Source organism: Daucus carota, chromosome 6 (genome assembly GCF_001625215.2).
Source record: "Daucus carota subsp. sativus chromosome 6, DH1 v3.0, whole genome shotgun sequence".
Lineage (NCBI taxonomy): Eukaryota > Viridiplantae > Streptophyta > Magnoliopsida > Apiales > Apiaceae > Daucus > Daucus carota.
In genome coordinates this window covers 24,992,188-25,020,004 of record NC_030386.2, presented here as the reverse complement: position 1 = coordinate 25,020,004, position 27,817 = coordinate 24,992,188, and the positions used below count along the sequence as shown (strand labels likewise).

The window sequence follows — 27,817 nt, the reverse complement described above, 5'->3', positions numbered from 1 at the left end:
TCGTTAAAAATGTACGAGTGGATTAGTACTCTCTCCATCCCATTTTAATTGTCCTGTTTTGACCTTCAACGATCAAATTGATCAATTTTTGACCAAATATAAAAAACAAATTTGTTATTATTTTAAAAAATTAAAAATTATATTTTATAATATATTATATGTATTTTATAATGACATAATTATATTATAGGTGTAAATCTCGATCAAAATTTGGTAATATTCACAAGTCAAACAGACATTAAAATGGGATGCAGGAGTACAAACGAAGAGTAGAAGAATGGGGACTGGACTTGTCACGCAAACATCAAATCGGCCTAGCCCATCTTCAAAAATCACAACAATGAAGCCCACACAGCTAGCTTCAAACTCAAGTCCTCTGTTGTATACAACAAAAACAAACACAAGTGCAGAGCTGAAGAATGCAACAACATTGATGATATTCAGAAGTGGCAAGCTTCAGAAACTCTACTCTAACCAGGTTCGTAATCGGTTTTATACCCACCCTTTTTCTCATTATTTTTTTACTACATTAGCTGCTGCTGCTGCATCTTCACCTAATTTAAACAATTCCCACTTAGATAAATCTTCAGATAAGTCAGATAAGTTTTCTGGTATTGCAAAATCAGTGACATTGAAATGCTCACATCTCTGGGATGATAATAAAGTTTCGAGTTTATCTCTTCAAGATTATCTTCTTAATCTTTCTTGTGTATCCCCCAATACTGCCCGTAGATTTTTGAGGTTTTCGAGGTTAAAACCTCAGGATGTTCTTGAAATTTTACTGGGTTTTGAGAGTGATGATGGGAATTTTGAGCATAAAGTTAGAAAGATTGAATCTTTATGGGGAATTTTCAAGTGGGCTAGTGGCCAAAGTGGGGATTTTTTACATGTTTCTCAGTCTTGTAAGATTATGGCTTCGATGCTTGTGGAGGCAAGAATGTTTGGGGATGCTGAAATGTTACTTGAGAAAGTTGAGAGTCCGGGAATTTTGTTGGATAGTCGAGAAATGTTCAGTAATTTGATTATTGGGTATGTAGATACTAATGAAGTGAAAAGGGCTATATCTGTTTATGATCGAATGAGGGGCTTAGGATTGGTTCCATCAGTGAGGTGTTATCATGGTCTTCTTAACAAATTGATTCAATTAGGTGAAACCCAGTTGGCATTTCAGTTGTTTGTTGATATGGTGCAGAATGAGTCGGGATTCAATATAGAAGGTAAGCGTATCTACCAGAAACTCATTCAGATGCTTTGCATAGAGGGAAAAGTTCAAGAAGCAAGAGACCTCGTAAAGAAGATTGCGACTGATGGATTGAAACCGAATGCATTAGTTCTTAATGCGATTTCCAGTGTGTACTGTGATAAGAAGGATTATGATGATCTTTTAAGCTTTTTTGCTGAAATCGATTGTGCACCAAATGTGTACTGTGGTAATATGGTCATTACTTCTTTGTGCAAAAGTTTTGGTGCAGAAGAAGCATTTTTATTTATGCAGGAATTGGAATTTTTAGGCTTCTTCCCTGATGAAATAACATTTGGCATCTTGATAGCATGGGCTTGTCATCAAAGTAAATTAAAGGATGCTTTCTTTTACCTCTCAGAGATTCTGTCCAGGGGATTAAAACCTCATATATATTCCTACAATGCTCTTATTGGTGGGCTATTCAAAGAGGGCATGTGGAATCATGCCAAAGAGATTCTCAGCGAAATGAAAGATAAAGACATAGGACCTGAGTTGTCAACCTTCAGAGTTCTTCTTGCAGGTTTCTGTAGAGCTAGACAATACGATGAAGTGGGATTGGTGGTTAGGGACATGGAAAGCCATGGATTGGTTCAACTCTCACCTTCAGAAGATTTACTATCAAAAGCGCATTTGTTACTGGGGTTTAATCCATCCTCCGTGAAAGTGAGAAGGGATAATGATATGGGTTTCTCAAGAACAGAGTTTTTTGATAAAATAGGCAATGGGCTATATTTGGATACAGATATCGATAAATTTGAGAACACTACAACTAAAATTCTTGACGATACCATGATTCCTGACATAAACAATTTAGTGTTAAGGGACTTTCGTCCTACAAATCCTAAAGCCATGATGTTGTTGGTAGACGATATGCTTCACTGGGGGCAAAACCTATCTTTGTCTGTCTTTTCAGTAATAATAGAAAGCCTTTGTATGTCTCGTTGCGGCATCAGACCAATAGCAAATCTTTTGGAAAGATTTCCAAAGCTGTTAAGCCAGATTGACCAGGAAATTCTTAATGTTCTTGTTCAAACACTCATCAAAAGAGGACATACATTAAATGCAAAGATCATTTTTGATAAAATGGTCCAAAGGCGTCAAAAAATCACAAATAACACTTACACTGCTATTTTGAAGGGATTGTGCAAAGTTGAAGGCTTGGGATGCATCCAGCAGTATTGGGAACTGGCGAGATCTGATAAGTGGGTGCCTGAGGATGGGGATTTTAAAGTACTTATAGGTTTCCTCTTCCAACGGAAGATGCTCAGGGAAGCACTAGAGCTTTTCCAGACCATGATGGTGGCTTGCCCAAATATGCAATCGGATCTTTGTCATGATTTTCTTGAATATTCTTGTTGTGCAGGTTTTACACTAGTTGGACATGCTTTGACAGAAGAACTGTCAAAGCAAAACTTTATCTTGGATGGTGTTGCTTACAGCCATTTATTTTTAGGCTTTTGCAAGGAGAAGAGAAATGCGCAAGCCTGTAAGCTCTATGATATAATACTTGCTAAAAACTTCGCTCTAAAGTTTGATGTTCTTGGTGTGTTAATTCCTGAGCTGTGCCGGACAAGGGATTTCAAGAAAATATGTAATTTGAGAGAGATTATCTTGAGAGAGCAGCCTTTACCGTCTCTTGCCATCTATAATCTAATGAATGGGTATTGTAACGCAGGGATGGTTGGAGAAGCAGCCAATTTACTCCAATATTTTTTGTTAAAGGATCTACGCCCACATGATGAAGTCTATAACATACTTCTTCAAGGGTATTGTCAGAATAAGAACTACCAGAAAGTCACTGAATTACTCGGTTTTGTAATGAGACAGAGTGTAACCATCTCAACTCAGAGTTACCGGAGATTAGTATCTATCATGTGTAGGGAGGGGAGATACACTTCTGCATTTAACATAAAAGAGTTAATGCTCAAGGAAAATGAAAGTTCGCATGAGTTGATATATAACATTCTGATATTCTATCTTTTCTTGTCTGGAAATATGAAGATTGTAAGTTTAGTGTTAGAAGAAATTCAGGAAAGGGGTTTTCAACTCGAGGAGGCCACATACAATCTTGTGGTCTATGGATTATCCAGCGTTAAAGATGTGTCATGTGCTCTTGATTATTTGGGTATCATGATGTCGAAAGGAATCAAACCGAGTAATCGTTGTTTTAGAGCACTAATAAAGTGCCTCTGTAGATGTGGGGAGCTTGAGAAAGCATTGAAGTTGAGCCAAGAAATGGAGTCACTTGGTCGGTTTCATGCTTCAACCATTCAGTATTACATTGTGGAAGGTCTTCTAAGCCGTGGTAATCTCCAAGAGGCAGTAAACTTCTTAGACAGGATGGAAAATAAAGATCTGATTCCAAAAAATATTGTTTATGATAATATAATCAAGCTTCTCACGTGTTCTGGGAGGCCAGACAAGGCAATTCATCTTCTTGACATAATGTTGAGGAAAGGAAACGTCCCAAGTTCTACCAGTTATGATTGTCTAATACAGTGTTTTATTATGTGTCACAAATTGAATGAAGCCCTGGATTTACATAGTGAAATGTTGCATAGAAAACTATATCCAAGCTCCAACACATGGAACTCCCTTATTCAAAAAGTCTGTGAATATGGAAAACCAGAAGAATCAGAAGCGCTACTTCATTCCATGGTCCAGATGGGTGAAATTCCAGTCAGGGAGACTTACTGCACTGTAATTGATAGGTACTGCTTGGAGAAGAACTACAAGAAGGCATCAGAGCTTTTGGAATTAATGAAACAACATGGTTATAAGCCGGAGTTTGAGACTCAGTGGTCTTTGATCCGACATTTAAGCTCTTTTACAGACAAGGATAAAAGCAAACCTCGCTTTCTGTCCAGGCTTCTTTCTGACAGTGGATTTGTGAGGAAGGGGATCCCCGAAGAAAAATAATACCAGACAGGCAGCACGCTGTAGATAACCAATCATTGGTAATCCTTGGTATGTGTATAATAATGCCATTAACCTAGTTTTATAAACTATATGACTGGAATCTGGGGTGCGCGGCTTGACGCCCTGTATATACTGTGTCTGTTCATATTAGCCGAACAACTGGAATCTGGAGTGCTATGTCCTGCGCCCACATAGTGTATCTGGTATTCTGTTAGTTAAACATCTTATGTATATCAAGTAACCATTGATATTTCCTTGTAGAGAAAACCATCATTTAGAGAATAATTACATCTGCTTGTGCGAAGAAATTTTTTCATAAATTTATTTCGGATATTTTTACCCCATATATCATTGATATTTTATATTTTGTATGAATGAATAAGATAAATAATCGGGAGATTATAATCTCTTCAACAAACACGAGATAGAGTCTTGCATGATCTTCGATCCTGAAATTTCTCCACCTGGACTTTGAACAAAAAAGTATCCAATGCTAAAGAATACAGCTGGAAAATTTAAAAGAGACTGTTATTAAAATGGGTAACAGGGTTGTTAAAGAAAAATAAGAGAAGAAAGGTTCCTACCTACAAAGCTAGGAAAAATGATTTGTTTAACAGATTGGTTAAATACATTTGTCTGTTAGATTAGTTAAGATACATTCTGTCTGTTACTGAGCAATAACTTCTCATACTGCAACATAGAAGTACTGCCATGTATTTCATAACCATGTAGTATTCTCAAGCAATTAACCAAGCAAGGTTGAGAAGAGAAACGACTCAGACTTGCTGACATCATGGCATATCAAAGAGTGTGTTTCTGTGAATCTTTATGAGATTCTGAGTCTAGTAAGAAATGCATAAGGGCTCTGTTGTCACCGTCAGTCGAGCTAAAGGCAGGCGCTTTCCATACACCACTATCATCCATCAATTTCCTGACCCTCTCAGCTCCATCCCACTCACCTCGTGAAGCATATACGTTTGAAAGTAATACATAGTCACCACTCTCGTCCTGTCTCAATTTCAGTAAACGGTCATTAGCACGTTTAGCTAGTTCAACATTGTTATGAACTCTGCAGGCTCCAAGCAGAGTTCTCCAAATAATGCCATTCGGTTCAATGTCCATTGAATCGATAAACCCAAATGCTTCATCCAGTAGGCCAGCTCGGCCAAGCATATCTACCATACACCCGTAGTGTTTTATGTTAGGTTCAATATTATACACACCTTGCATAAGTTTAAAAAATCTGCGTCCATCTCCAACTTTCCCAGCATGACTGCAAGCAATTAAGACCCCGATAAAAGTGATTTCATTAGGTCTCCAATTCAATCTTAGCATCTCTTTAAAAAAGCCAATAGATTCCTCAGAATGACCATGAAATGCTAATCCTACAATTACTGAGTTCCATGTTGACACAAGCTTATCCTTCATGCCTCGGAACACTGAAGTCGCCTTTTCAATATTCCCACACTTTGCATACATGTCTATAAGTGCATTCCCAGTTACAATGCTCATATCTCCCTTACACCTATCTAATATTGAGCAATGTATCTTCTCTCCAACATCTAATGCACCTGTGATGGCACACGAACTTATAAGACTCAACATGGTAACATCATCAGGCAACTCTCCACAACCTATCATCTCATCAAACATCTCAAACGCTTTCTTATGCAATCCATGTACAACATATCCCGCAATCATAGCATTCCAAGTAACAACATCCCGTTTAGGCACCTCATCAAATAATTCCCTCGCACTTCCCATCTCACCTCTCTTCACATAGCCAGTAATCATAACATTCCAAGAAACCAAATCCTTAACTGGCATTTCCTCAAAAAGCTTCCTCGCCACACCCAAATCCCCTCTCCTCGCATACCCCGCTGTCAAAGCCGACCAAGAAACAACATCCCTCTCAACCGACTCATCAAAAATCCTCTTCGCAACCCCTATATCCCCACAATTGGCATGAAAATAAATAAGTGTATTCCTCGAAAACTTATTCCACTCAAAACCATGCTTCACAATCTTCCCATGAACCCCACACCCCACATTAACCCAACAAAGCTTAGCACACGCCTTAAGCACGAAAGGAAACGTATAATTATCAGCACGAACACCTTCTTTTTCCATCTGGGTATACAGCGAAACAGCCAAAAAAGGGTTAGGGCTTTGAGCTGACCCCCTCATCATAGTGTTCCACATATACTGATCTGGCTCAGTAATTCTAACAAACAGTTGGTGTGCATAGTGTATTGTACTCCTCAAAGCAACAGCAGAAACATAAATAATCTCTCTGAGCGCAGAACGATCAGAATTAAAACCATTAATGATCATATAAGCGTGAGCTTGTTTCAAAGTTTCGAAGTTCTTGCATTTTCCCCATAGTTTTAAATTGTTTGAACTCCCGCTACTCCGGTTTCTTATCATCACTTGATATAATTAGGCACACAAAACAAGTTCATATAATATTCCTAGGAAAAAGTAAGTTTTAAAATAATAAGTCGGTTTAAGATATTTTAAATTTATGTTATATTTAATTTTAATTGAAGTCGACGAAAAGAATCTTAGAATTAACTACTTCACCTGATTTTTAGTCGACCCAAAAGATCTCACAACTGAACTGATCACTACTTGAGCTGTTGTAATAAATACACTGTTCCCGAGGCCAACTCGCACTTGATACACACTTTCTTCTCCACCGTCAATTCGCTCTCAGGTATTCAATCTGTTATTATTATGTCTAATTCTATTTGTTTAACACTTTGTGTGTATAATTCTGGTGTTAATTACGGTAAACACTTGTTTTAGGTATGTTTGTGATGTACTGTCTTGTTAATCTGCTTAGTCTTATAGCTCATTTACTCTTTTAAGTAATGTCGAATGCTTATCGAGAAATTTGTATTCATGCTTGTAATATCACTTAGGACTAGCATTTGAATTTGATCGATAAAGCTTCCCTTAATTTGATGTATAAATGTTGGATGTTATATTCAACTTTTGTGCTGCATTGTTATGTTTTAGAAGTCTTAGATACAGAATATCGTAAATTCTTAAGATCCTCAACTCCCTGTTAGAGGTGAAGCTGGACAAAATCCATTGCATACAAGTTGGCAAACACGAATCTGCACACCTCTTCGGAATGTATGAATATTATGATTCTATAAGAATTTGGTCTTCTTCACCATTTATGAAACTGTCTATTATGATCTTCTAAACCTGTTACTACAAAATCAAATTTCTAATTTCCTTATCGAGTCCAGTATAGTGGAATTTCGTTAGAATTTGTCGAGTTAGTTGTCTTAAAGATATATAAAAAAAAATGAGTAAAAGAATTCCATATCATTATGTAATAACTTAAACTATTAAGTTCCCTTGTTTTTTTTCTTCATGTATGGCTTTATACTTGCATTATGTCAAGCACGCAAAGCTTCTGAGTGTTCAATCTCTTGAGTTTTTTTAAATCTGCATATGCAGTTATGGTGAAGGCTTTGTATTGATGAGCGACAGACTGCGAATCTGCAAGGATGATTCTTTCTGCTCTATTAACAACTGTTGGGATCAATATTGGTCTCTGCGTTTTGTTTTTCACCTTATATTCTGTATTGAGAAAACAACCGGGTAATGCCTCCGTTTATGCACCACGTTTGGTTGCTGAAGGAAAAATGCTTAGAAGCGATTTCAACCTGGAAAGGTTATTACCTTCAGCTAGTTGGGTGAAAAAGGCATGGCAGACATCGGAAGAAGAACTTCTGTCACTCTCAGGCTTGGATGGTGTTGTCTTCATGCGTATTTTTGAATTCAGGTTTACTTATAGTTTAGGACACTTTTACATTCTATTTGTTATTCACGGCAGAGATATATACTTATTAGTTGTATGTATAAATTAGTTTATTCCAGCCTTTATAAACATTGAATCAAGGTCTTGCATATGTATCTAGAAGATAGCTTAGTAAGAAAAGAGTGAGAAAAGAATGCGAGTCACAGTCACCTCATAGCTTAGCCAGCCGTTACCGGCCATGTGGCACGTTTACCATTTAAAAGTAATGCGGACTTGGTAGTTAGTACCTTCATAATAGTATCAAGTTAAGCTAGTTAAGCGAGATCCATTCATATCGGTGATCTGTTTAAGAAATTGTTTAATTTTGCTACTTTATCTTCTCCAATATATTTTCATACTATAACTTTTTGTATGTCCATCCCTGTCTTAAATAAGGACAGGTTTTATGTGTAACCAATTTCTAAAATTCTCGAGCTGGACACTGAGAGCCCTGTTGTGTCCAACACCCCGTACCCTATTCCGAGCAATGTAGCATGTTATGTAATTGCTTAAGCAAACCAAGCTTGCTAATCATAAGCTTTGTCATCTTAAGAAGTAGGCTGAAATGTTTTGGAGGCGTAAGCTTGATACAGTTCTAAGTATTGTCAAGACCTTGTTAAACCCCCTAAAAGAAATGGAGTTACCCTGAACTAATTAGGAACTGAACTTGCACTTTCCAAGGCGAGAATGAGAGGAACAAGCCTAAACTTGACCTTGCTCATCAATAGTAATAGATAGAAACTTGCGTTTGATCTTGAGCTCTCTACTTAATAAGATAAATTAAGTTTTGCGATCGAGCTAAACTTGTTAAGAGCAGCATGTTTCTTCTTCCTTTTCTCTTTTTCAGTATACATAAGTGAATTGTGTCTGAATTATATACCATTTGATTACTGTGATGTCATCTTATGAAAATTTATCTGATTTTGTGTTATTGCAGCATAAAAGTTTTCTCTTTTGCCATGATCTTTGGAATTATTCTTCTTCCTATCAACTACGTGGGGAATCAGTTAACAATGGATTACATGGACCTGCCAAATAAGTCTCTGGAATCATTTAGTATTTCAAATGTTAACGATGGATCAAACAGGTCACTGCTAACTTTCTTGGTATATTAACACATAATAGTAATGTCGTCCTAGCCACGAAAGAGTGTTAGTTTATATCTATGATAGATATATTTAGTTATGTCATGTTTGTATGTTCCATTTCGATAGTTTTGCAAGGTATGGAGATTTTAATTATCTTTTTAGCAGGTGTTGATTGTTATTCATGGAAGAAACATCTGAGATGGAGTTTCAGGGTTAGGATGTTTGTGTTAACAAAAGGAATGTTAAAAACAGATGTATATTAGGACGACTTGACTGCTTCACACAAGATCTGCTATTCCTTTCATAGAATTTATTGCTTTAAAAAAACAATCTTACTCAGTGGATATTAGAAACTTACCATTGACTGATGACTAAATTTCACGATTTGATCTGAAAAACTAATACATCTTTAACTACTGCACAATATAGTTGGGCTTATTCAAAGAGGTTGTAGCAAAATTAAGTTAAAGGCGAAACTGTACAAGATTTATAGCCTAACTCTGTGAACACAAGCAAAATCTGAGAGCTTCTCACTCATCCACTATATTCTTTATAAAATTGTCAGATCATGCATGTTAAGCTGAAAATTAATTTTTATGCCTCCCCCGAGTCATTATACACAGCATCCCACATAAATAGAGTCTATTCCTCATTGAAGTCCGTTGGGCATAGCTTATTAAAGTATTGTTTTTGCTGTATGTAGTTTTGCATGGATTTTACCTACTTTAATGTATCTGAATTAATATTATGATTGCTAGGATATGCTGCATAATTACTTGTTGTATCACATATGTATATCTGAAGTTTTTCTGTGTGATTTAAGTTCCTTGCTTTGACTTAATAAGAGTATTAAGTTTCCAATCCTAATAAAACTATTCTGAATTGGCTAGCTGATATTTGTAAAGCGATTCTAAAGGTTTTTTGGCCTCTCTGAAGGTTATGGATTCACTTTTCAGTTGCTTATATTTTCACTGGATTCGTCTGCTATCTCCTTTACTCTGTAAGTATATTGCAATCACTATTTGCTGACTCATATTAGCTATCGCAACCTTTGGATTCCTTCGTCAATTTCTAAAGATATTAAGACATGCAGGAATTCAAGTACATCTCTTCAAAACGGATAGCTTGCTTTAATTCATCCGAGCCTAAGGTTCATCACTTTTCTGTATTAGTTCGAGGCATCCCTGTTTCATCCGGCATCAGCTTCAGTGAAAGCGTTGAGAATTTTTTCACGCTGTACTACCCTTCTACATATATTTCACATGTTATCGTTCGTCGAACAAGTAAACTTCAAAAGTTAATTGTAAGCAATTCTGATGAAGCCTCTCATACATTACTCCTTTTTTGGGCTTTAAAAGTTATTCTACCATATTTATTATAAGATGCCTTATCGCACTGTTTAAAATTGTTTTTTTACCTTATGTCCTAGAATTTATGTTGCTCCGCATTTTAAAGACCGAGCTAGTGAAAGCCAAAAAACAGTGACCACAATTCTGGCTGAATCCCTGTGAGATTTTCTTCTGAAAATATCAGGGAAATTTGGAATTAAAGTGAAAACTACAATTGCATCAAGTAATATATAGACAGTAAACCCTGTTTATGCACAATTGCGGTTATAAGAGCAAGTCCATTGCTAGATGCTAAATATCTATTGCTATTACTATAATATAGCATATAAAATGTTTATTGATGCTAAAATAGAAGTGGCACTCCAATGCTAGTTTCATAACTAGTTTTAATTTTAGGTAACTTTTTTTTAACTTTTATCTAATTCAATATGTTTTTGGCTTTGAGTGATGTACAATGTAACAATTGGTTAAGTCTTACCCTCCACATATATACTACTTGCTCAGTATTACCATCTCTGTCAGGTTCTACTGGGTATAGGCTACTCAAAATGGGTCTAAGGGTTAATGGAGGCTGTGAAATTCGTAATCATTATAATATAATGTTCAAACTTATGTGTCATATTTAATACTTTCATGAACAATTTAATTTCTAAATGTTAAGTATTGCTGCCTCCTTTATTTTTCTTGTTTTACTGGTCAGTATCTAATAATTATGATTTTTTAGAGTGATGCAGATGATTTGTCTAAAAGGCTTCTTCAAATGAAATCAGCAAGCTACACTCAGCAAAGAGTTGGTCGTGCTAGCTTTTTAGGACGCAAAGTTGATCTTGTGGATCACTATGAAAAAAAACTGGAGGATCTGGTAGAAAATGTCAGAATGGAGCAAACTTTAATTACTGGACAGGTTTGTACTAAAAGTTACTGATATATAATATAGATTGGGCCAGATTTAGAATGATGATGAGGTAACTGAGAAACTTATATTGCATACTATATAGTAAGAGCTTTTTGGTTGCACTCTATAGACCATGAGACCCTTAAAATAAATACATGATAGTTCAGCCAAGTCACATTGTTATCTATACTTTGCAGGTTCTATTTACAAAATTTTGAAAGCATTGCTTTTTTTATTGCATAATAGAAAAAAAGGGATCGATGTGTAGGTTCGAGCTCTTATTTTGGGATGATACTGCAATTTAGTCCACTGATGGAACCATGCATACCCAAGAGGAGGGAAGGGGAGAGGTGGAATTTCAAAAGCTCTTCAAATTTATACAACTAATTCAATATATAATAAATTATATGACTAATTTCTAAAACGTGATTTTTTTAGAAGTCGAGGGGAGAACAGTACAAGTTTTTTCCAAAATCAAGGGCAAAACAATGTGAACTTCAGAAACATAATATAGCAAACAACAAGGTTGTCATATTGCAAAACAATAAAGAAAAAATGCCTTCACGAATTCTAACCTACAACATTATGCTAAAAATTTCTCTTACCAGCCATTTTATCTTCCATATTTTAATACTCCTTTATAATAAAGAGGCGGGTGCCTATTATGGTTCCGTCGTAATAGAAGACTATATTCAAATTTTATCCATGTATAACAGCCAGAACTTAATCTTCCTGTTTGCTGTTGCCTGTTTCTTTTAAAATATAGGAAGTCCCGGCAGCATTTGTTTCTTTTAAGTCACGATTTGGTGCTGCAATTGTTTTACACGTCAAGCAAGGTATAAATCCTACAGAATGGAATACTGAGGCAGCCCCTGAGCCCCAAGATGTGTACTGGCCCTTCTTTTCTGCATCATTCACGCAAAGATGGATTTTGAAATATGTGGCTATTGCTGCATGTATTGTTCTTGTAGTTCTGTTCTTTGGACCCGTTGTTTTGGTACAAAGTCTTACTCATTTAGATCAGTTGGAGACTTGGTTCCCTTTTCTGAAAGGCATACTGAGAGTGTAAGTTTTAACATTAATTGTCTCGTAATCTCTTGATGCTTCCTCCATATCATGTTTTATTAATCAAAACAATTTTTTTTAAGGCCTTTAAGGATCTTTCATTATGCATCATGTACTATATATTCTCTGGACTCGTTGTCAAGAATTCCAAAAATATTTGAGAGGCTCAAAGAGTTATTTATTCAAAGCCTTTCTAGTTAAAAATGCAAACTAATATTATTCTTGATATGCAGGACATTTGTTAGTCAAGTTATTACCGGATATCTTCCAAGTCTCATTCTGCAGCTGTTTCAGCATTATGTGCCTCCCGCGATGATAATGCTTTCCTCCATTCAAGGATATATCGCCCGTAGTCATATAGAGAAGAGTGCATGCTATAAGATACTCTTTTTTACCATATGGAATGTTTTCTTTGTAAATGTCCTGTCAGGATCTGTTCTATACCAGGCTAACGTCTTCCTGGAGCTTAAGAATATTCCATCTGTTTTAGCTGTTGCTGTTCCAGGACAGGTATATACGCTCGTGCTATTTTATAATGCTAGTCTAAAGTCGAATTTGTATGCTATTTGTTATATGGTCCAATTTATTGATTTCATTACAAGCATCTTCAAAACATATTTCATGTGTATAGTTGGGATGTGCATGAGGCACTCCGTTATGCAGCTCCCTTCCATAAAAGTAAATTTCGTATTACGGAAGAAATATGTAACATGGTTTAATGTCCATTGCTTTTCCTACCTACTTCAGGCGATCGCTTTTGTTGAGCTTTATGACTATCCAAACTGAGGAAAGTGTAAATATCGGATCGTGAAATAAGCTTTAATTTACAGTCATATATGTTATTGTTACAAAGAAATGTAAGACCGTCCTCAATTGAAACACAACTAACACTGTATTTGTGTATAGTGCCCAATTCTTTATGTGAGGGAAATTTTGGCTGTAGTACAAATAGTCCAAGTATTCTTTTGCCCAATGAGAGGCTATGAGCTAGAGTTTTAAATTCCTATACTTATTTTATAGGATGTGCTTTGTGACAAAGTTCCGAACACACTTCACGTTCATATTCCTGGAGAATTTCAATTTATTTGTTTGTATCAAGTAAAGTAGTAAACTGAACATATATATAGGTAGCCAACAAAGAGAGATTAACAGATATAAATATATACATATATGTATATAGTTTTATTTATATTACATCCTTTTAAAGTTCTTAGAAAGGAAATGACCAAAAGCATGAGTGATTTGTAATGTAACCATGCCTAGCTTATGTCTTATGTATGCACTTTTTAAGTTTTGTTTCTCACATGTATGCTATTCTAATTATTTAATGTGTTCTCTGTAGGCTGAGTTCTTTATTGCATATGTTGTGACGACTGGCTGGACAAACACATCCTCAGAACTCTTTCAGATGTTTAGCCTGATTTGGAGTTTCATTAAAAGAAAAATCCTGGGAAGAGCGGATGATAAGTTGGTGGTCCCTTCAGCTAATTACTTTAGCAAAATTCCTAAAATTCTCCTTTTTGGACTATTTGGTATAACATACCTTTTCCTCGCCCCCCTAATTCTGCCATTTCTCCTGATTCACTTCTGTCTGGGCTACATCGTCTATCGCAACCAGGTTTGTGTATATATTACTTCTTAACCTTGCAATAAATTAAACGCCATTGAAATGTTTTCCTTGTATCGAATGATCAGTGTGTATCTTATTTTTTTTTCTATTATTTCTTTTTATTAAGACATCTTAGTGGTATCATCAATTGAATCTATACTATATTATTAAAGCCGAAACATTAAAAGTTTAGTCGGTCGGTATTTGGGGCTACATGCCTCCTTAAATTATAATATGTTCTATTGGATCTTTTTATTATAATTAATAAATCATATTTAAACATTCCTATTGAACGTATCTCTTTAGACCAATTTTTAATTAGCTTTTTGATGGACTTAACCATTTAGAATATATGAAACATGTTAAATAAAAAACTTATCTAACACACCCAATAAAAATACATTAATCCAAACACTTATTTACTTATTTAAAAATTTATTTTAATTAAAAAATGCATATTAGTATAACTTAATTTTATCTTCACAATAAAATTAAATATTATAATATATACGATAAAATAACATGTATAAGTCGCCTGTGCAAAGCACTGGTTATAAGCTAGTATATCTATTAAAAGCTAAAATATTGTAAATTTAGGATGCACATATATTAAAGTATCAAGCTTTTGTTATGAGTTTCTATAAGAAAAATGCAGTCTGCATAAATATGTGAATTCGCTAAATTCATATATGAGGGGTGTAAACTTTAATTATGCATATCTTCTTAAAAGAAATTTTTTTTGTCCTACTAGACATGAAGCCTGATAATAGATGCTCCTTCTAGCCTTACATGTTATTAAGAATGTTTTTTTCCTTAAATCTCAATAATAAATGCTCTATTGTAGATACTACTAATATATATAATGCATCTCAGTATATTTACTCTTTGCCTGCAGCTTTTGACAGTATATTCACCCAAATATGATAGTAACGGGAAGTTTTGGCCTATAGTGCATAATTCGACCATTTTTTCCTTGGTACTAATGCACATAATCGCCATTGGTATATTTGGGCTAAAGAAAATGCCCCTGGCTTCTGGCTTCATGATTCCCCTTCCAGTCATGACTCTTTTATTCAACAACTATTGCCAGAGAAGGTTCATTCCATTGTTCAAGTCTTATCCTGCTGAGGTAATCGATGACTGATCTAAAAATGCATGTTCTCAGTGTAAATGTTAAGTATCACTACTGTTCACATATCAATACTAAAAAATATATCAGATATATCCGTTCACAGTTCTACTTCCTCAAACTATTTCTGCATCATAAGACAAATCTTTCATAATCTAGGCACATAGGGTCTCTAATATCTACACGCAACCACCTCCTTGTTCTGCATTTTCATTTCCAGGACCTTCTATTACTATACATAAATATTCTTAAATGGATCTTTTGAACCGTGTTTTTCTCCTCCCTCCCTCACACGGGCCTTATTTAGTCTGCAATATAATGTCTTGACCTTCTGCTCCTTAACCATGTGGAATTAACTTGGCCTTTGTAACATTTGGCAATTTGTGTGCTTATTCGAAGAGTGTTGGCCTGCTTTACCCCATTCAAAAGAATAAAAGCCCAAAACACCAAAATTAAAAATCGAGGTTCTTTTTTCCCACTACACACACATATGACAATGCAGTATCATCTGAAGCAATTTAAATCGCACATTGTCTGGTTGTTAGAGCAAACTCTGGGATCAATTCCTGGTCACACATGGGAAACGTGTGTGCCTTATTGTGTTGGAAGGGAACCGAACCCATGTGTTCCTAATTTTAAATCAGCTAATTGACCACAACCCCCCCCCCCCCCCCCCCCCCCCCAATATTTTCGTTTGGAACTGATACACTATAGTATGATGGGTACTTAATAAAAAAGGCCACCTTCCTATAATCAGGTATTTCAGGCCATAAAATTCGAAAATGTGTCAATCTCGCCGTTTTTCCATCGGTAAAACTTTTTACACTTCAGGCACTAGCCAACATTAAGTGACACCTCTGCATTCTTCCCTCCCATTATGGGCCTTGTCCATTAAACTTGTGTTGCCCTTGGTCAGTCTCATTCTCTGTCAAGCACCTACTGAAAGGCTTTAGGACACAAAACTGAGGCTTGTCACCTCTTTCCAATCTAACTTCACATGTCACCGACTTTCTTGAACTTTATGAGTCAATTCACAATCCAACTTCACTATGAAAGACTAAATCCTGATTGAGCTCCAAAGATAGTGTTTAAGGCTACAAAATTCCAATGTAGCTCGCTGAACAAAAAGTCTTAAGGCGGCAGAATTTCTTCATAGGTCACTTGACCGAAAACAAGAGCTCACAGATGTTTAACAGAAAGCTTTCTGAAGATTTATACAAGTAAACAATGGACAAGAATAAGAACTTAAATTGAGCATACCTCTGCGGTTTTACTTATTTCCATCCAATATCTGGCATTACAAAAATGAGGTGTCTTTAAGACTCTTAACTACCCATGCTCAATCTCCTCCACCTTGAGCCCGATCCAAACTTTGAAGGTCACTGGTCACCTGACCGCTGTATTTAATATACTAAAATTGTTCTATAATCTTTTTTCCTTTGTTAAGAGTTCTCAAAATATTCAGTTTTATATAATTTTATGGTTGGAAGGAACACAAGTTACGCATGTAAAGATATGTCATAATTGAGGTCTCACTGTATTTATAATCTCCATTGCATGTTCATCGTTTGTCTTCCTTTTTCTTTTTGGCGAGAGACAGATATGGGATATGTTTGTTTAGCTATAATTTTACCTCAACTGTATACATGTGGTGCAGTGCCTGATTAAGAAAGACAGAGATGACCAAAGCAGCGGTACAATGGATGCATTTTATGAAAGACTTGCCACTGCTTATCGAGATCCTGCATTAGCGCCAATCCACACTCTTGGAATCAGTGATGGGCGCAACGCTCCCCTTCTTCAGGCTACTGAAGTTTAAAACTAATAGGTATTTCATTCCACTGGTCCGCATATAGCAAGCTACAGAAGTGTGTATGGTAGTGATGGTGTACGCTCGAAGGTTGGATTTGGAGCAATGGACAAGTGTGTACATGCCGCCATCGTCTAGGTCACAGGATCGAACACAAGAACCAATTTCCTTACAAAAAAAAAGGTAAGTTTGTTTATATCAGGACCTTCCGAGACCAGATGTGGGAGCCTGGAGCCCCAGCCACAACCTTCATACTTGACAGAAACTTTACATTTCTAGATGATCAATGTTTTTATAAAGTAGTATCACTGAGAACCTTGCTTATGATCATATTTCGATGTAACCGTGCTACTTGATAGGTATTTTATACATAAGAAATGCGAGTTTTTTGTGTTTTCATGTTATGCTGTCCATCAGTCCATGAGAAACTTTCTACTGTTTTTACAGTTCAATTTTTGGACAATTTTTGTTCAACTGTTTAAAGAACTTGGTGAGTTACAGAAAGCTCAATTAAGAGTCTAAGACATGGAAACAATCCTTCTGATAACATCAACTAGGTAAATCATAATCGCGACAAGCACACAGTCGCTATATAGTTCAAACCACCGCCCATGGTAGAGGGGCGATAAATGCTAGCAGAATGGAGAGGATTATGCAGGTGATCACAGTACCGAAACTCCTCGGAGGAGAGGAGTTAGGAGGGGTGGGAGCAGAAGCTAACCGAGAGTAATCAAGAACCTCCACTGATAACTTCATTCCCTGGTAGCAGTATCCTCCGCCGCTGAGAAAATAATATGTCTTTGCTTCTGTGAGGTTGAACACATCCTTGCCACCCTTGGTTATGTTCTTGATGAAACCCTGATCGTTGCATTTTTCATAGCTTGTCTGGTTCACTTCCAGCACGTTGTACTGATGCTTGTCATATGCAAATACTGTTGTTCATCAATACATTCTCGTCAAATCAGCTCGTAATAGTGCTAATAAAATGTGTTGTGATCATAAAGAAACGTATTCTTAAGACTAATAACATAAATTTTAATTTCCCATACAAAAAAAAACATAAATTTTAATTTTAATATGTGGTTGACAAAAATTCAAATTTTATATTTGTACTTAAAGTTAAATAATAATAATATACATTAATTTATTAGTAAAATTTTCTTCTCCTCGACACTAAAACATAGTTCTATAACTCATTTCTTTACAGTTTTTTCACATTGCTCCACACGCATTTTAAGACGTATATAAAACATAGTTCTATAACTTATTTTTAAAATTTTCTTTTTTTATAAAAGTTTAAATATCAAATTTATATTCAAAATAATTTATCGAACTACGCATTAGAATGCGTGGTGAGCCCCGTCCCCCAATGTAAACAAATGAGGGGGACGAAGTGAGTAGTCTCCTGATATAAACAAATGAGGGGAGGGAGTGAGTAGTTCTTACCAAGAGTGATTTAGTAAAACAAATGCTATAAAAAAAATTAACGAGAAAGTAGAGAATATTTACATAGCCAATCACCAACGTAAAACGGAGGAGTTTGATGAAGTGACCATTCCGTATAATTGACTGTGTTATATGTCCATCCTAAGCTTCCACCAACCCTGTGAAGCACAGGATCTCTGCCGTCCGCCACCACTATCAGCATGACTGCCACCGATATAACCGCTGTCCATCGCACGCTGCAACTCATTTGGAAAAAAATTTGGTATTGTGAATGATTATTTGACCCCAGAAATACAGTGATAGACAATCGGAGTGAATGTAAATTTGGGTAGTATATGAAATGTCCGTTTTCTTTTTGTCTTTTATAGTATGGGCCAGCTGTCAGGTTCTATTTTTACTCTGCCATGTTCTGTTTATCTTTCAAAAAGATACTGTAACATCTCCAACCATCTAAAACCCTTGGCTAAAAAGTGAGTTGGCATACTTAAAATAAAAAGATTTAGCCAACAGCTTCAAAAACTCAACTCCAACCACGATCAGCTGTTGTCTGTAAATCTAGCCAACCTCCTATGGATGGCTAAATTTGTCGAACCTCTACAGGTCTGTAAGAAAATCTGTAGGAAGATTGTACATCATTTATTACCATATTGAACTGATATATTCTATTTTAACAATTTAAAATATTAATAACATGCTATTTTTAAATTATAGCCAACCAATATAGCCAGTACCACTGAAGCAAAATGTCTTACAGTTTCAACAAATTTTACATAATGTCTTACAGGTCCAATTTAGCCAACGATTATAGCCAACACCGTTGGAGATGCTCTAATATGGTTCGAATATTTAAACGTTCGCAAATTTATGATTTTGATATTATATTTTATTTTAATATTCTTTTGGATATACATTTTCGCTATAATATATTGAAATAACTTTATATTTGGAATTATGATTAAATATAATATTTTGATTTTAATTTATTTTGTGAAATATAGGATTTTTAAGTTTAATCAAGTTACCTGAAAATTTGGATAAAACTTGTACTGGAAAATTACATGATCATTTTAAAGGTCTGATTAATCGTTATTGGGACAGAAAATGTCTAGATTACTAATTAATCACAAATGGGATAAAAAGATAATCTGCTATAGTCTATACCATGTCGCAGTAATGTTATTGTTACGGATTATCTTCTGCTTAATTACGAAGATGATGAGAGCAGAGTTAATCTTCATCCCAGCTCCTTGAGTTGGTCATCTGGTATCCAGAGTTGAGTTGGCAAAGCTGCTGGTTCGCACAGTTGAGTTTAGCGAATCTCCATCACATCAGCATCCTGATCATAACCATGCCTTTTGTAACTGGTTTTGCAGCCTTTACTCAGAATCTGAGACAAGATGCACTGACCCTTTGTAGACGTTGATGCTCCCAGCCAGACCCTTATGACAGAGCTCATGTCTCTGCCACACAACTCTTTCCTCAATGCCTTGGTCTTGAATCACCGGAGTAGATGCAGTTAGAGACATTTCAAAGCGTCCAGAGGCTTCTAAGCTAGGTGGATTTTTCATTGACACGTTCTGCACCCAATGATTTCAGCCTATGTTTTCTTTACCTCTGGTTTTAGTTGGTTAAGGAATTAGGATTGTCAGTTGAAATTAAGCTATATTACCGAAAAGACAAGTTAACTAATAAGCCATCACTACTCGTGACAGCGAAAGAGATCGAAAGTACTATTCAACAGTGAAATGAGAAACAAGTTGAAAACAATGTAAGACATGATAATTTTGGTTTGCCTGGGCTTAGTTATGTTAGAATCTGTCGGCTGAAGCTTAGATATGTTGAAGAAATGCAAGCCACTTTATTACATTGTTGTAAAACTACTTCATAAGTTTATACGAGGTAGTTGATGTTTTATTGTGACACTTCATTATCGGTACAAACACATAGATTAAAAAAGATCCATACAAATCACTCTCATTCTTTAGGTTTCAGTGAGTTGATAACTTGTGCCAAAACTTTCTCAGATCCCCCATCTTTCTGAACAGCCCTTCTAGCCTCTTTTCCCACATTACATGCCTTGCCTCTCAGTACCTCATCTTCCATGACCACCTTTATTTTTTCTGCAATCTCTTCTCCATCAATCAGCTTCTCTCCACCCCACCCCCATTCCCTCTCCCACAATCCCAGCCCCGATTTCTCGACAAGTTCAGCGTTTATCCTCTGATCCCCGTGGAGCGGCCAGGCTAAGACAGGCACTCCATGCAGAGCTGCTTCCATCACTGAGTTCCATCCGCAATGACTCACAAATCCTCCAACTGCAGGGTGCTGCAGAATATCTTCTTGGCTCACCCATCCTTTCACTACAATTCCTTTATTTCTCGTCCTCTCGAGAAACGAGTGGCCTAACAACTCATCCAGCTCTTCCTTGTCTTCTTTATCCACTTTGCCCCCTTTGAGCACCCACAAGAACCTGTGGCCGCTTCTGTCCAGTCCCTCTGCCAGCGCTTTTATTTGATCTTTCGACAGAGCTGTTCGGCTTCCAAAGCTCACGTATAGTACAGACTTAGCAGGCTGCTCATTCAGCCATGGAAGCGGATGATGATCTTGTACGAGTCCATATGGGCTAATTGGGCCTATTGGGAGAACAGGTGGGAAGCCTTGTTGAACTTGATCATTGTTGAATGCAGTAATCGTCTCAGACTCGAAGAATTCAAAGCTGTTGAGTAAGATACCTTTTACTTTCGAGAATGACAGAATGTTGGAAGCTAAAGTTGAGGCAAAGAGGCTTTTCCCTGGACGAAGAAGTGGCGGGGGAATGCTTGATTTTGGTATATTACTGGTCAAACCCGGAATTGTTATGTGATTCATATTAGTGTTTGATATTTCAGGACTTGACAGAAACGGAGAGTAAGCCATCACGGATAAAAATCTTGCTGAAGTAGTCAGAAGGATAAAGTTGGGTATTCCAAGACGATCAGTAATGGGAATCATATTAGTAGCCATGCTAAAATCGGAGAAAAATGCCGTTAAGGGTGGCGATAGAGAAGAAATCAGAGGAGGAAGTAGATGGAGTGAGCGATTAGTAGCTTCCCATTGAATGAAAAAAGGGTCATCAGGGGTTGGTGGATTATAAGGAATGACATGGAAATCAAGGCGTTTGATTTGAGGATGAATTGCGAAAAAAGAGTCAATGGTGTCTGATTCTGCAGCAGAGAGTGTGGGTTGGGGAGTGATGAGGGTGACATTAACATTGTGTGCATCCAGCATGGCGGCGACACGGAGGAATGGAGTCAAGTGACCCATGCCGGCAGAAGGAAAGAGGGCTATATGAGGTTGCAGGGGCTGGTTGCTGCTGGTTGACATTGTGGAGTTTTAGCAGAGGGAGTTGGGAGTTGAGAGTTGAGAAAATTGGAGTAGATAGAATGTGCAGAGAAATGAGGTTTGTTATGTGTTGGAAGTTGACGAGTAGTAGTTGATTGTTGGTTGGTATGATTAATACTCCATCCCTCCCTTTTTACTTGTCTCTTTTGAAAAAATAACGCATCTTAAGAAAATGTTAGTTGGATATCTTGTTTTCATACATATCCCTAATAAATGTAATGAATTAGATAGAGTTGTGTATATATATATGCTAGTCAAACATTGGAAGTTGTTATTTTTTGAAAAAACATACAAAAAGTTGTTTTGAAAAGAGAAGTGGACAAGTAATTTGGGACAATTTTTTTTTTCAAAATGGACATGTAAAAAGGGACGAAGGGAGTATTAGGACTATAGTAGGACTGTATGGTTGTTGCTTGTCGATGAATTTGGTGAAATGTGTGGTTTTGAGTGGCGAAGTTTCTTCCCGGAGTACAGGAGTTATTCGTAAGTGAAAAATGATATTTAATTTATTTATTTGTATAATTTTAATATTTATATTTTAACAATTATAAAAATGATTAATATAATAATAAAATATTATAAATTTAAAAAAAAATGATCTTATACATATATTATAAAATCACATATCAAAACAAATGTAAGTCTTTTAAAAAAATTAAAAATTTTAATTTCTCATATTCTAACTCAGAAATGGGTTCACAAGGAAAAATGGTTCTAGATCTCACAAATTCACGAAGTAACGTCAGAATAACATAATTGGAAAAAATGACCTTCAATATCATCCAACCAGTTAGTAACGTCGGAAAGTATAGCATTTTTATTTGTAAAGAAACGCTAGATCGTGTAGCGTTTTGATTTAGCATTCTGTTTTTAATCATAGAACGCTAAACGAGGTAGTGTTTTGTATAAATATATAAAACATTACACAATACGTGAATAAATGAGACCATTTTTCTAAATCCCAATATCTGGATTTTAATTACAAATATAAAAATATAATATAGGGATAGCAAGGGTCAACCACCAAATCAAGATGTTGTCAAAATAGGTTTGTCAAAATAAAAACCAGCAAGACCCTCTATTAAAAATCCTTGGCCAAAGTCATGGTAGTGACATCGATGACAAATCTAGTACGTAAAAAAAAAATTCGAACTCCTGACCTCCATTCAACGACTTGAAAATATTGTCAAATTTCCCTACTAGTTGTAGTCATTATTTTATTATAAAAATAAAATATTCTAGAAAATTTCCTACTGGTTGTAAAAATTTGACTACTAGTTGTATCTTGCAAATAAAAATTTGACTACTAGTTGTATCTTGCAAAAAAAAAAAAGCTTATTATTTTATACTAGTTGCAGTCATTATCTTGCAAAAAAAAAAAAAATCTATTATATTTTAGAAAAACCCGATAACTTAAGATGCTCTAAAAGTTTTTAAGTCAAAATTTCCTACTTACTAGTTGCAGTCATTTACCTAGCGGTCACTAGATAGCACCTAGTACGTACGGCCATAATAAAGGAAACTCAAATTTCTAGCTCTGTATAGTACTGTGCAGTGTTATCTTTCCTGCAGTGTGGCAGCCAAACTGTACATGTCTATAATTTATGTTTATAATATTTGATCAGTAATGATATATAAAGTGTTTGGGAAAGAAGCAGAAGCTGTGAGAGAGAAGCTAGTATTCTCAGCATTTTAAAAGTGTTTCTACTTCTTTACACAAACGAGTCATGAAAAGCAGAAGCCAGAAGCAGAATTTGATTCTCATTCCCAAACAGGCTGGAAAACTAAAGCGGTTGGCTTCATTGAAGATTTGAAGGCTCAAAAGATTCCATTCTTGCTGCTGCTGGACGAGAGCTAAGCTAGCTTCGCATCTTTTTGTTACAAAATCTGTCTCAAAGCTCATCAAGTAATCTCCTGATTCTCCTTTCTTGTAAGATGTATATATGCTTGTGCGTTTGCTTCTTCATGTGTACTTTTGTGTGTGTGTCTGTATATTGTGCGTATTAGAAGTTGGGAACCCATTTGTGATGTTAAACAAGCAAGTTGCACTTGCACAGCCACAGATATAAGTTTATTACTGAGAATATGGGCAGATTAGATACTTAGATTTCGAAATCATAACACTGAGAAAGGGCTCTGGTAATTTACAAGTTTCATACTCAACTATATTGAAAAATGTGTACACAAATTCCTAGTGGCTGCAACTCTTAACTTGCACACACAGTTGCACACCAAAATAGTTTCTAATTTACCCCTCCATAGCCTAAAGGCTTGTGGGCAGATATTTACAGAGCTCTAATATGTGTTTGATAGTTTATCTTACAGTTGCAACTTGGGGGAGTCAAGAAACAAGTTGCACACCTAGTAAGTCTCTTTATAACTGTTTACTAACTCTTTCAGCATTTTATCACTGCTTTGTGCTTTGTGTTTCTTGTTAGCATACGTCTTTGTTAGTGATCATTTGTACTCTTCTTCTCAATATTAATCCTCTGAACGAGCTTTGATCACTTAACCAAGTTCATTTTAGGGAAATTATCTGATAACACCTTCTCACCAGGTGTTATAATTTCGTAGAAATGAAGAAATTGATAAATATATGGTACACGATAACTTAAGGTCAAACTATAGTAGCTATTTTTATATCACGAAACAAACATAAGCATGGTGAGTGCTAGAGTAAGAATCCAATTTCATGGAATGCCCAGATAATAAGAATGCCGGTATGTTGCACATTTTCGATCCTAGGAGGACCCTAACCAACTTCACCAGCATATGATATGCTTTGTTTGTGTAGTCTTCTATTACCTTATTAAGTTTATGTAATCATTGTTACCATCACATGAAAAATGCTCACTTTTCTAATTGATGAATCACAGTGACCTGTTTATTTTGAGTTAAGCCATATAGTATCGTTTCTTTCTCTTTTAAAGAAAAAGGAGACATTAATTGAACAAATAGATGATCAATTGCTACAATAGAGTGCACAGCAGCAGCAAAGCAATACTACTGCTTCTTAAACAACCAAATCATATAGTCTTGTTGCTAACATTCAGAGAGGCATAAAGTCCACATCGGACAGTCTCTCTATATATGCATGAAGTTGATGAGGCAAGCTTAAGTTTTTGGTGCATATATGACTAAATACCAATATTTTCATATCCTGCAGCGAAGCTAATATGACCTCTTCTGGTTGGTCCCATATGCCGCAGAAGTCAACCCGCTTCTTTAAAATTATACTAACCAGTGTTGGGTCACATACTAATCTTGTAAGGACACATTCAACCCCTTAAAGCTTGCACATCCATGACACATCTGTATTTTTATGTTCTCTTTTCTCCTTGTAGATGTTATTGTAATATGTGATATTTGGATATATATCTTGCAGCTATTTCCCAAGGAGTTTTTAAGGATTTTCGGACAGAACCTCAAGGACAGTATAATGTTGAATGTGAGTGGTTTAGAGTGGTCCATTGATTTAAAAAGACACAGAGGAAAGGTTTGGCTGCTAACTGGTTGGCCAAAATTTGCAGACTTTTATTCCATAAGTTTTGGTTATCTGCTAGTTTTTGAGTACAAGGGAGACTCCAAATTTCAAGTACTCATATTTGACCCAAGTGCCTCGGAGATAGATTATTCATTAGCTAGGAAGGACAAACCTGGCTCTGTCAAATCAGCTCAAGTGAAAGTAAGGCAAATTGATATTGATGATTCCAGTAGTTCTGATGATCTGATCAGGCCTTGCAAGAAGACGAAAGCTGAACCTAGTTCAGAAGCATCACCTAAATTGGGACAAGAAAAAGGTATAAATCTTCTATGAGTTGATCTTTTGATGATGTATACTCTAAAAATAGTAACATGCACAGTTACTAAAAAAATAGAGGATGAACTAACATATATACATATTGGTTTGTGTTTATGAATATTTTACAGCAAAAGAGGCATCTAAAGTGGACAAAGATAGAGCACTTGCAGTGGCGAATGCTTTTAAATCAAAGAATGTGTCTTTCATTCATGTTATGAAAGAGTCACATATGGTAGGTGGAGGATGGCCTAACGTGGTAAGCTGCATTAAGATAAATACTCGATTTACTCTGGAATTAAGTTACGTTTGAAGTGCATTTAATAATAAAAAGATTGGTAATTTCCTTGGTTTTTCAGTATATCCCAAAGAGCTTTAAAGAAGCATATACCTGGCAGAGCAATCAGAAACTTATTCTCGTCGTTGAAGGAAGATCTTGGGTTGTTTTTTGCAATATGAATTCGAAGTGCAACCAGTGTAGAATTAGTCGTGGATGGACTATATTTGCAGGGGACAATTCACTGCGTGTAGGTGATGTTTGTGTTTTTGAGCTTATCAGCAGCTCTAGCAAAAAATTCAAAGTCTTCATATCTCGAGCTTCAAAGGAAACAAACTGTAAGTTAATCTCTCTCTCATTTGAAATCATTAAGTAATTTGTACAGTATGTCATCATTTTTTTCTGTAGTCTACTTTGTCTTCCTTTGTGGATTATCTTCGTGTGATTTTAATGTTTGCATTTTTTAGGTGAAGAAAATGAAAGATTGCCCAGGGTACGAAGTGAAGCAGACAAAGCTAGAGTGCTTCAATCTCTTAAAGCTTACAAACCAAATCGCCCCTTCTTCAGTGTCGAGGTTCACAGATCTTACTTGTATGGTGGATCCATGGTAAGCATTTAAACTAATATGAGCTACTCACTAATTATTACTGTATGTAATAATGTTTAGAATATTATCTCTGTCCGTTGCAGACTGTGCCTCTATGTTAATTTTATGTACCAATGTTTCTAATTTTATCTTACTCTGTCCTTTCCAGACTGTACCATTGGATTTTATAGAGAGCAACATAACCAAAGACAGTTGCCGTGTTGTCCTTCAACTTCCCGATGGAAGAGTTTGGTCAGTCAAGTGCTACATCAACAAGAAGTGCGCCAAATTTAGTGCTGGTTGGAAGAACTTCGCAACAGAAAATAATTTGGCTGCAGGTGACTTCTGTGTGTTTGAGTTGGTTAAGGAAAGGTTGTTGAATGTTGTCATTTTTCGTGTTGAATCATAAGATTTTCCAATGACAATTGTTGGTTATGTTATCAGCTTCATGAATCAGCAGTGTATGTATTAAGTGATAGTTGCAGGCTTCGGTATATTTTAACTGCAATCAGAACTGTTTATTGATCAGCGGTGTAAGTACCAAGTGACATTGTTGTTAATTGGACTGATTATGCCTAAGATAATACAGTCTGCAATAGGATCTTCCATGGTATTTGCCTTGGGGATTGTTTATTGAAGCTAGTTATGTAGTACTCAGGTGCATTTGTTCTCAAGATATTCTCACTATGCTAGGTAGCTCCTGATTATATAGCCTGGTAATCTGTTTTTTGCATGTTTTTGGATATCTTCCTCATCAGCTGGTCCTCTTTGAACTTCCCACAGCCACTTTATGTATCATATTAAACATGTTCAGCAGATCAGGCTAAGATCACACAATTTAAACCTTGGATATCAACTCATCTCCCTTAAGCTTTGAATTGTGCTCAATGTTCATGCATCGACATCACAGCTTCTGTTTAAACATTTCCAGCTAGTCGACTAGAACAGAATAACAGAACTACCTAGTTGAAATAGTTCTTCACTTGACCAATCTGGAAATGCATTTGCATTAAACTGAATCCAAATCCTGGTCTTGAATCCATGGTTTTCAAGCAACTTGAAATAGATACATCAAACAAAGCAAATGATGACAAAACCTACTGATAGCTCAATACAAGCAAATAATAACCCTTTCTTATAACTTACAAACAGCAAAGTGGAAATTACACTTCATTGTCAATCAGGAGCGGATCGAGAGGGGTTCGACATCCCTGACCCCCAAAAATAAAATAAATATTTAGTAATAAAATTAAAAATTTTATACATGCATCACTGAATTCTTTTTAATAATATTTATTAATAAATTTGATATGTATTTTCTTATATTTCACATCCAGGAATATCAATGCTTAAAATATTTTTTCTAATGATAATTAAGTCCCCGTTTATCAAATACCGAGTCCG

The 27,817-nt window shown here is 35.9% G+C and overlaps 6 protein-coding genes across 7 annotated transcripts; 3 read left to right on the top strand and 3 right to left on the bottom strand.

Moving 5' to 3' along the window:
* Positions 1–325: 325 nt before the first annotated feature.
* LOC108227585 (pentatricopeptide repeat-containing protein At5g15280, mitochondrial) lies at positions 326–4,308 on the top strand. Its single transcript, XM_017402817.2, has one exon. The coding sequence runs from the start codon at positions 341–343 to the stop codon at positions 4,160–4,162; it is 3,822 nt and encodes a 1,273-aa protein (XP_017258306.1). The 5' UTR covers positions 326–340; the 3' UTR covers positions 4,163–4,308.
* Positions 4,309–4,823: 515 nt separating this feature from the next.
* Positions 4,824–6,885, bottom strand: LOC108227587 (pentatricopeptide repeat-containing protein At5g15300). 2 transcript variants are annotated; one of them, XM_064079243.1, is made up of 2 exons: positions 6,746–6,885; positions 4,824–6,292 (listed from the first exon to the last, which is right to left on the bottom strand). In XM_064079243.1, exon 2 carries the CDS (start codon positions 6,290–6,292, stop codon positions 4,964–4,966), a length of 1,329 nt encoding a protein of 442 aa, XP_063935313.1. In that variant the 5' UTR covers positions 6,746–6,885; the 3' UTR covers positions 4,824–4,963. The 2 variants fall into 2 exon arrangements, with proteins under 2 accessions (XP_063935313.1, XP_017258312.1); XM_017402823.2 differs by lacking the exon at positions 6,746–6,885 and having other exon boundaries at positions 4,824–6,735.
* Positions 6,738–17,323, top strand: LOC108227586 (CSC1-like protein HYP1). Its single transcript, XM_017402818.2, has 11 exons — positions 6,738–6,878; positions 7,637–7,964; positions 8,917–9,066; positions 10,004–10,067; positions 10,161–10,370; positions 11,141–11,320; positions 12,078–12,376; positions 12,610–12,886; positions 13,719–13,994; positions 14,881–15,114; positions 16,772–17,323. Exons 2-11 carry the CDS (start codon positions 7,687–7,689, stop codon positions 16,931–16,933), a joined length of 2,130 nt encoding a protein of 709 aa, XP_017258307.1. The 5' UTR covers positions 6,738–6,878; positions 7,637–7,686; the 3' UTR covers positions 16,934–17,323.
* Positions 17,324–17,521: 198 nt separating this feature from the next.
* LOC108226920 (early nodulin-like protein 20) lies at positions 17,522–18,600 on the bottom strand. The gene is made up of 2 exons (XM_064080151.1): positions 18,528–18,600; positions 17,522–17,856 (listed from the first exon to the last, which is right to left on the bottom strand). Exons 1-2 carry the CDS (start codon positions 18,598–18,600, stop codon positions 17,522–17,524), a joined length of 408 nt encoding a protein of 135 aa, XP_063936221.1.
* A 1,606-nt stretch (positions 18,601–20,206) lies between these two features.
* LOC108226125 (UDP-glycosyltransferase 708G1) lies at positions 20,207–21,822 on the bottom strand. Its single transcript, XM_017401073.2, has one exon. The coding sequence runs from the start codon at positions 21,731–21,733 to the stop codon at positions 20,345–20,347; it is 1,389 nt and encodes a 462-aa protein (XP_017256562.1). The 5' UTR covers positions 21,734–21,822; the 3' UTR covers positions 20,207–20,344.
* Positions 21,823–22,441: 619 nt separating this feature from the next.
* LOC108226439 (B3 domain-containing protein REM16) lies at positions 22,442–27,051 on the top strand. Its single transcript, XM_064080150.1, has 9 exons — positions 22,442–22,462; positions 23,845–23,890; positions 24,077–24,115; positions 25,137–25,199; positions 25,282–25,551; positions 25,682–25,809; positions 25,910–26,165; positions 26,295–26,434; positions 26,583–27,051. Exons 1-9 carry the CDS (start codon positions 22,442–22,444, stop codon positions 26,820–26,822), a joined length of 1,203 nt encoding a protein of 400 aa, XP_063936220.1. The 3' UTR covers positions 26,823–27,051.
* Positions 27,052–27,817: the final 766 nt, after the last annotated feature.

Excerpts from the sequence above, each read along its gene's own strand:
- LOC108227585 (XM_017402817.2), top strand. The coding sequence starts at position 341 with ATGAAGCCCACACAGCTAGCTTCAAACTCAAGTCCTCTGTTGTATACA.
- LOC108227587 (XM_017402823.2), bottom strand. The coding sequence starts at position 6,589 with ATGATAAGAAACCGGAGTAGCGGGAGTTCAAACAATTTAAAACTATGG.
- LOC108227586 (XM_017402818.2), top strand. The coding sequence starts at position 7,687 with ATGATTCTTTCTGCTCTATTAACAACTGTTGGGATCAATATTGGTCTC. Across the intron at positions 10,068-10,160 it reads TCTGCTATCTCCTTTACTCT|GAATTCAAGTACATCTCTTC; the intron begins GTAAGTATATTG and ends TAAGACATGCAG. Across the intron at positions 10,371-11,140 it reads GTAAACTTCAAAAGTTAATT|AGTGATGCAGATGATTTGTC; the intron begins GTAAGCAATTCT and ends ATGATTTTTTAG.
- LOC108226920 (XM_064080151.1), bottom strand. The coding sequence starts at position 18,600 with ATGGACAGCGGTTATATCGGTGGCAGTCATGCTGATAGTGGTGGCGGA. Across the intron at positions 17,857-18,527 it reads GAGATCCTGTGCTTCACAGG|TATTTGCATATGACAAGCAT; the intron begins GTTGGTGGAAGC and ends GATGAACAACAG.
- LOC108226125 (XM_017401073.2), bottom strand. The coding sequence starts at position 21,733 with ATGTCAACCAGCAGCAACCAGCCCCTGCAACCTCATATAGCCCTCTTT.
- LOC108226439 (XM_064080150.1), top strand. The coding sequence starts at position 22,442 with ATGGGTTCACAAGGAAAAATG. Across the intron at positions 22,463-23,844 it reads TGGGTTCACAAGGAAAAATG|ATTAGATACTTAGATTTCGA; the intron begins GTTCTAGATCTC and ends GAATATGGGCAG. Across the intron at positions 24,116-25,136 it reads AGAAACAAGTTGCACACCTA|CTATTTCCCAAGGAGTTTTT; the intron begins GTAAGTCTCTTT and ends TATATCTTGCAG.